Raw genomic sequence first — 8,847 nt, 5'->3', positions numbered from 1 at the left:
ATATGCTGCAATACTCACATGTTGTGTGTTCCTCAGCTGTGAACAACTTGCCATCGATCCTGTAGGAACACAATCCCAAAAGTTACGTCTCAGGTTTAAATAACAGTTTGTTGTTAGAGTCAGCGCGCTTCAGAGTCCTGACACGAGCCGACTGATGGAACGCTTTACATGGCATCATATCTTCTGTGCAAACACTACAACTGACTGCAGACAGCTCTGAGCCTGCATTACAGGAAGTAACTCGTCTTTAGTCTGGATCCAAGAACCAAACACACTACCTGTCTCACTCTTCTGTGAAATCACAAGTTCCAAAGTTACAACTTGTAACATGTTGCTTGGCTTTGCATTGTCAGCTTGTGTTTTATTGTTAGTGGAAGAATGAAAGAAAAGAAACACCAGATGAAAGAACAGGAGAACCTGCAGGCAATGAGTGAAATCACTGATTAGTTCTGCTAAGCTAGGCTACAAGTGGAAGGTAGAACTGGGGGATTCCCCAACGTGAGTAACACATTAACCCCCCTGTTAGTACAATACTGCTGAACCAGCAGAGACTGAGTCGGACCCTGACTGACCTGAGAGTCTCCAGTCTGCAGTCTGGACTCTCCAGAAGGTCACGCAGCAGCTTCACTGATGAATCCTGCAGCTCGGTGTCCCTCAGGTCCAGCTCTCTCAGATGGGAGGGGTTGGACTTCAGAGCTGAGACCAGAGAAGCCCCGCTGATCTCTGACAGACTGCAGTTCCACAATCTGAATAAAGAAAACATGATGTGGATACAAATCCATTTATAATCCAATCAGATGTGTTCAGGTTTAAATGTGTGGCTCAACATTACTACGTCCTAATCCATGAATTGGAGTGACGCTGTCATTCTGTTATTGTGCTCATCATAACATCAGCTTCTACTTTATTATCTGTGGAAACACATTGAAATGAAGGAAACAAAGAATTCTTTGTGCTTGAGAAAGTAAACTTCATCAGTGTACACTAATATTAGTTCAGATGACCTTCTGTATACAGATGTGAGCGTTTACCACACGTGAACATAAATGTACTTTAATAACTAACAGTGGACATTTGCTACAGCTGCTTTAACAAACACTCGTCTTCTGTGACTGCACACTCAATTTAGTGCAAGAAAAGTCAAAATATGAACAAAAGGAAAGTTACGACTTTATGATGTAAATTATTTATGAACATAAATTATGTTCAATAATTATTAAACATGTTGGATCTACAGTAGTACCAGAGAGTCAGTGAACTGACCTGAGAGCCTCCAGTCTGCAGTCTGGACTCTCCAGAAGGTCACACAGCAGCTTCACTGATGAATCCTGCAGCTCGGTGTCCCTCAGGTCCAGCTCTCTCAGATGGGGGGGGTTGGACTTCAGAGCTGAGACCAGAGAAGCACAGCTGAACTCTGACAGACTGTAGCCCCCCAATCTGAATAAAGAAAACATGATGTAACTTTAGAAAACAATGTTGCTGCTTGAGTTAGTTCAAGGTGGAACACTGAATGTGTAAAGGTGTGTATTTTTGAAAAGCCTGAGATCAGACAGACGGTGTTACCACGGGAACAAGAGGAAGCTCCTCTGATAAATGTGTTTCATGTTCTTTACACAATTAGTGGAAAAGTGAAAGATTAAAGAATATTGTTGGAGAAAAACTGTCTTTAACCGATAGATTTCATCAAACTTAACAAAGTGGGGTTTGTTTATGAAACGGGAAGACTCTGAAGAATGTGTAGCAAAGGGAGTAAACCAGCTGAAGGGCCACAGGGGCCCATTGTGGATCTCATGCTTTCAACATGTGGCTCTGATCCTTTCAAACATCTACAAGAATGGTGATGAACGTGGTTTCAGGAGGTCGTTAAGTACGGCACAGATACAGATACTAGGCATGATCTCCAGTGTTATTTATACTATTTTAATTCTGTTATTTATATTATTTTAATTGACTTCACACTCATTTACATCAACACTGTGATTATTGTGCTGTAAATGCTCTGTCTCATCTTCTACTAAGTTTGATGTTTCTGCTGTGAAGCACTTTGGGCTGTAGTTCTTGTATGAAAGGTGCTCTACAAATAAAGCTTATTATTATTATTATTATTATTATTAAGGTTTAATAATCTGTTCAGAGCTGAAGAAGTTTAGAGGTCACTGTCAGCAATGATACAAATGTGTTGGTAATCAAAGCTCAAAGTCTCTGCAGCCTGTTTCTCTCTGTCATCAGATGTTTAACAACCTCCTTCATATCTCTCACACACCTCAGTACTGACATCTTCTTCACTGACTCATGGAGCACAATGTGAGTCTGTGGAAGCTCAACAACTGTCCCGTCAAACATTTACTTTCTCTACTTTACGTCATTCTCCACAATATTCAGACATTTGAGAAATAAAGAAGACAATAATAATAATAATTACAACGTCTTCACCTTCTGCAAATTGTGCCAATTATATTTACTACACGAGCTACAGTCAGTGAACTGACCTCAGCGTCTCCAGTCTACAGTTTGGACTCTGCAGTCCAGCAGACAGCGGCTTCACTGCTGAATCCTTCAGTGATGTTATATACAGGTGCAGCTCTCTCAGGTGGGAGGGGTTGGACTTCAGAGCTGAGGCCACGACTTCACAATCAGTGTCTGAGATGTTACATCCATAAAGTCTGTCAGGACACATATATTACAAAATGTGTTATTATGAAAGAGGAAACATTCATTTATTTCATGCATTTGATGACAAAACATTTGCTGTTAGACATTTTAATATCTGTATTGAGTTTAATATATGCATTGTCCCCCCCCCAGGATACTCGGGAGATGCCCACAGGATACTGAACCTCTATTAGAAAGATTGAGGCCTACATGAAAGGGGGAGAAGTTACAAATGGAATCCGGGGCGAGGACGGCAGCAAAGAGCACGATGGATTCATGAGCAGGTAATCTAAAGTGATTCTTACACACATCTGCAGTTTCCCAGTTATATTTAGATGTTCTTTAGTGTTGTTGGATTATAAACGGCGTAAGGAATTCTTTGTGTGTTGTAACTGCGTCTGAACTCCCCTGTCTCTGCTCTGGCATCTTCAGAACACGAGGCAGGACAAGCCGCTGTGACATCAGTGGTTCATCTGATCTCACTGTGTTTGACATGAAACAATAACTCTCATCACTTATCACCTGCAGACTTGTAATATGTGTTTAATGTTGCAGATGAAGGGAGAGAGTAGTGCTGCAGTTACATTGAGGCTTCCATAATGTCCACAGTGTGTCAGTGTGATCTGATCCTAGGTCTGTCTCTGCTAGCTACCTTCTGCTGTCACTGACTGTTGACAAACGCAACAGAAAGGAAACAAATCATTGAAAGTATCAGAGATGTACAGAAATAAATGTTAATATAAAGACTCAGGTATTACCTGTGTGTCTGATGTAATGATGAAGAAACTGCTAGAATGTAACAACAACTTCTCTGCATTCACTCAGAACTGTAAAATGTGATGAAACCTCGAGCACCTCTAAAGTCTTTAGTTTGACAAGGTCTGCATGTCGCCTCCATCCCCCAAAGGAATGTAATGAGAGGAAGAAACTGTCAAGTGTCACAATTATTACAAATAAATAGAAATGTGTTCATGAACTTCACAGATAGAAGCTGAAAACACTTGTTTTGCTCTCACAGCGTTTGAAACAGCTCAAGAACATCTGAAACTAAATCATGAAGTAAAAAGTGGATATATTTATTCAATAAAATGAATTTTCTCGTGTATATTTGAAGAACTAAACTTCTAATCTACTCTGATTTATAAAGTTAATCACATCTGGACTTACACAGCCTTTCTGCAGTTCCTCACAGCTGGAATCAGTCTCCGTCGTCCCTCCCGTGACGTGTTGTACTTCTCCAGGTCCAACTCATCCAGAACCTCCTCTGACATCTGCAGCATGTGAGCCAGAGCTGAGCACTGGATATCAGAGAGTTCCTTCTCTGATCTGTTCTCTGACTGCAGGAACTCTTGGATCTCCTGATGTACTGAGAGGTCCTTCATCTCTGTCAGACAGTGGAAGATGTTGATCATTCTGTCAGCAGAGATAGTGTTACTCCTCATCTTCTTCAGGGTGTTGATGGCTCTCTGGATCATTTGTAGACTGTTGTGTGTCTGACCCAGCAGGCCTCCTAAGAGTCTCTGGTTGGACTCCAGAGAGAGGCCGTGGAGAAAGCGGACAAACAGATCCAGGTGGCCATTCTTACTTGTGAGGGATTTCTTCATGGCTTCAGACAGGAAGACATCCAGGGATGAGTCATTCTCCCAGTGATCCCCCAGGAAGTCATTCTCCCAGTGTTTCCCCAGGAAGTCCTCCAGTACCTCTGTGTTCCTCTTGCTGTAACAGTGGAACAGGTAGACTGCAGCCAGAAACTCCTGAATGCTCAGATGAACAAAGCAGTAGACTGTTTTCTGGAAGATCACACTCTCTCTTTTGAAGATCTCTGTACAAACTCCTGAGTACACCAAGGCCTCCGTGGCATCAAGACCACACTGCTCCAGGTCTTCTTGGTAGAACATGATGTTTCCTTTCTCCAGATGTTCAAACGCCAGCCTCCCCAGCTTCAGAAGAAGTTTCCCGTCAGCCTTCGTCAGCTCCCGTGGACTCGTCTCATGTCCCTCATCATACTTCTGCTTCTTCCTCTTGGTCTGAACCAGCAGGAAGTGTGAGTACATGTCAGTGAGGGTCTGGGGCAGCTCTCCTCTCTGGTCTGTAGTCAACATGTGGTCCAGAACTGTAGCAGTGATCCAGCAGAAGACGGGGATCAGACACATGATGTGGAGGCTCCTGGATGTCTTGATGTGAGAGATGATTCTGCCGGACCGTTCTTCATCACTGAATCTCCTCCTGAAGTACTCCTCCTTCTGGACGTCAGTGAAGCCTCGTACTTCTGTTACCCTGTCCACACGTGCAGGAGGGATCTGATTGGTTGCTGCAGGTCGGGAAGTTATCCAGACGAGAGCCGAGGGAAGCAGATTCCCGCTGATGAGGTTTGTCAACAGCACGTTGACTGATGACTGCTGTGTGACATCAGACACAACCTCATTGTTGTGGAAATCCAGTGAAGGTCTGCTTTCATCCAGGCCGTCAAAGATGAACAAAACGCTACAGACAGCGAGCGTCTCTGCTGTGACCTTCTGTAAGGTTGGATGGAAAACATGGAGCAGCCTGAGAAGACTGTACTGCTCAGCTTTGATCAAGTTCAGCTCCCTGAAGGAAAGCGGAATCACCAGACTGACATCTTGGTTTTCCAAACCCTCTGCCCAGTCCAGAGTGAACTTCTGCACGGAGAAGGTTTTTCCAACGCCAGCGACGCCGACCGTCAGAGCGACTCTGATGTGTACCTGTTGGTCAGGTGAGGCTTTAAAGATGTCGTGGCACTTGATGGGAGCGTCACGGAGGATCTTTTTCTTGGAAGCTGTCTCAAGCTGCTTCACCTCATGTTGAGTATTAACCTCTTCACTCAGTCCCTCTGTGATGTAGAGCTCAGTGTAGATCCTGTTGAGGAGGGTTTTACTCACTGTTTCTTCACTTCCTTCAGTCACACGTTCACATCTCCTCTTCAGACTGATCCTATGTTCATCTAAAACCTCCTGCAGACCTCTATCTGCTGAAAGAGAAGACACATGTGAGATTAATAAATATATATAACAGATCATAATGTGCTGCACAAACAAATGAAGCAGGAAGAATCCTGTTTTCAGACATGAAGACAGCAGCAGACAGATGTACAGTCTTACTGTGTGCACAGCTGGTAGAGACTGGATCCTTCAGGACGTCCTGACACAAAGCACAGCTGGACCGCTGCTCCTCCACAGAAACAGGAGTTTTGCTCTTCTTTCTGTGGAGATGAACACGTTCTTTATAACACATCACAATAGTGCTGGCTGATGTTCACTGATTGGTACAACCTATGTCTCCAACATGATAACAGTTTAGTCCCAGTTGTCTACTGTGTTTCTTTACTGTACTCTACTGGGCTTATGTTATCATACAACAGTAGATTATAAGAGAACATAAAAACTGAATCCTCTTCAGGTCAGTTTACAGAAGAAACAGACTCTTACTTTGTGTCTGAGGGTCCAGGTTCATTACTGAAGATGTAGAGGTGGTCTCATTAGACCATGTCACTCTTCAGAGACAGACAGCTGGGGACTGCAGACACTGAGCCGTCCTCCTCCTCATCTGTTAAATCATTCATCTTCTCCAGTCTGAGAGTTACTGTACACACACACACACACACACACACACACACACACACACACACACAGTATAAAGTATTATTTATCTGAAGCAGAAGAATCTTCTCCTAAAGGAAACTTCATCCTTCAGTTCATCACAAACATCATCTGGAGATACATGTTTAACTGACAGGAAGAACTGAGAGCAGAACAATGTTTCCCTCTGAGATGTAGTGCAGTACAAGTATAAAGGACATTTACTCAAGTGCAGTACTTCAGTAAAAGTACTTATTGATATTCTGATTGTGGATCCATTATTTAATAACCAGATGATGATGGTGGTGTCTTTTGAACGCTGGAGATGATTGATGAGGCTAAATGCTTCAGGTAAAGTAGAGAATATATAACTCCTATCAAAGCAGAAGCTCAGGAATCATCAGCCTCACGTGACTGAACGGAAATGAGCAGAAATAAAAGTGTAAATGTAAAAAGTGTTCCTTGCTGACAGACAGACTCTCCGACTCTCTGGATTGAATTGTATCCGTGATCAAAGTAAACGGAGAAATAACTGAAAATAAATGTATTTCTACTAAATGATAAAGTAGTTTGTGCTTGTGTTGTTTATATTGTGATATAATGAACTAATAAATGTATTATCTTGTGTAATAACTGAAACACGTATTTACATAGATAATGTGAAGAAATGTTAGGTACTATATATATTAAATAAAGCTCAACTCACTCAGAACTGTCTCATCATATCGGCTTTTATTTTGAAACTACTTCCGGGAGTTCCGCCCCGAAACGGACACAAAGTTAATTTGAACTTTTAGAAGGTAAAAAGCAAGAAGAAGAAGTTTAGTGTTGACTGGTTGGAGAAAGAACAAGCATTGATCCGGAGGGTGACGGGTTGTGAGGCTGCTCTCCATCTGGACTGTGCTGCTGTGTGACATGTAGCGATGATGCTCACAAACATTTCATCACATTGGACTCCAGGACTCTGCTTGTTAGAGACACACAGCAGGACACACTAAAGAATGAATGTGTAAAACCCCAGCAGAGCTGCTGTTAACACTCACCCTGTTCTGCTGCTGCGGCTCTGTCGACGAGAAAATGGCGTCTGTCAGTCCGACTTGTTACTTTCACTTTCAATGTCCCTCCCTGTTGGCAACTCCTCCTGCGTTTCATCAGCAGCTTTATTGTGTGAATCAGTGGCTGAAATAGTGGCATTCACGTCTCGTGCTCCTTTTTGTGTGGAAAGGGGTTAACGCTATTGTGGAAACATGAATTTATCATCTTAGTGTCACTTGCTCAGTCTCAGATGCACACTGCACTTTTATACTTTGATTTATGTACTGAACACATCACCATGTATGTTGCTGTACTTTTATATCTTGATCCATGTGACGTACACTTTACTATGTATGTATATTTGTGTACTTTTATACCTTGATTAAAGTACCATACGCATTACTATGTATGATGTTATATTCTTATACTTGTGATCAGAATTATATGCATGTCCATGATTAAAAAGAGTATGTTGTTTATCCTGTACACACGACATCTACTGCACGTCTGTCCGTCCTGGGAGAGGGATCCCTCCTCAGTCTCTCCCCGAGGTTTCTTCCATGTTCCCCTTTAATTATGGGGTTTCTTTTAGGAAGTTTCTCCTTGTGTGATGCAAGGGTCTAAGGACAGAGGGTCTAAGGACAGAGTCTAAGGACAGAGGGTCTAAGGACAGAGGGTCTAAGGACAGAGGGTCTGAGGACAGAGGGTCTAAGGACAGAGGGTGTAAGGACAGAGGGACTAAGGACAGAGGGTCTAAGGACAGAGGGTCTGAGGACAGAGGGTCTAAGGACAGAGAGTCTAAGGACAGAGGGGCTGAGGACAGAGGGTCTAAGGAGAGAGTCTAAGGACAGAGGGTCTAAGGACAGAGGGACTAAGGACAGAGGGTCTAATGACAGAGGGTCTAAGGACAGAGGGTCTGAGAACAGAGGGGCTAAGGACAGAGTCTAAGGACAGAGGGTCTAAGGACAGAGGGGCTGAGGACAGAGGGTCTGAGGACAGAGGGGCTGAGGACAGAGGGTCTAAGGAGAGAGTCTAAGGACAGAGGGTCTAAGGACAGAGGGACTAAGGACAGAGGGACTAAGGACAGAGGGTCTAAGGACAGAGGGTCTAATGACAGAGGGTCTAAGGACAGAGGGACTAAGGACAGAGGGTCTAAGGACAGAGGGTCTGAGAACAGAGGGGCTAAGGACAGAGTCTAAGGACAGAGGGTCTAAGGACAGAGGGGCTGAGGACAGAGGGTCTAAGGACAGAGGGGCTGAGGACAGAGGGTCTAAGGAGAGAGTCTAAGGACAGAGGGTCTAAGGACAGAGGGACTAAGGACAGAGGGTCTAAGGACAGAGGGTCTAATGACAGAGGGTCTAAGGACAGAGGGACTAAGGACAGAGGGTCTAAGGACAGAGGGTCTAAAGACAGAGGGTCTAAGGACAAAGGGTCTAAGGACAGAGGGACTAAGGACAGAGGGTCTAAAGACAGAGGGTCTAAGGACAAAGGGTCTAAGGACAGAGGGACTAAGGACAGAGGGACTAAGGACAGAGGGTCTAAGGACAGAGGGTCTAAAGACAGA

General features: G+C 43.7%; 1 protein-coding gene across 1 annotated transcript; it reads right to left on the bottom strand.

Moving 5' to 3' along the window:
- Positions 1 to 755: 755 nt before the first annotated feature.
- LOC115006042 (protein NLRC3-like) lies at positions 756 to 6,145 on the bottom strand (the record flags this gene model as incomplete). The annotated part of the gene is made up of 6 exons (XM_029428071.1): positions 756 to 911; positions 1,264 to 1,437; positions 2,490 to 2,663; positions 3,820 to 5,641; positions 5,772 to 5,872; positions 6,099 to 6,145. Coding segments are annotated over 6 exons (2,322 nt in total), but the record flags the coding sequence as incomplete, so codon positions are not given.
- Between the last annotated feature and the right edge of the window lie 2,702 nt (positions 6,146 to 8,847).

The sequence above is a fragment of the Cottoperca gobio genome, unplaced genomic scaffold (genome assembly GCF_900634415.1).
Source record: "Cottoperca gobio unplaced genomic scaffold, fCotGob3.1 fCotGob3_445arrow_ctg1, whole genome shotgun sequence".
In the NCBI taxonomy this organism is placed as follows: domain Eukaryota; kingdom Metazoa; phylum Chordata; class Actinopteri; order Perciformes; family Bovichtidae; genus Cottoperca; species Cottoperca gobio.
This window is presented reverse-complemented; position numbering and strand designations above follow the sequence as displayed.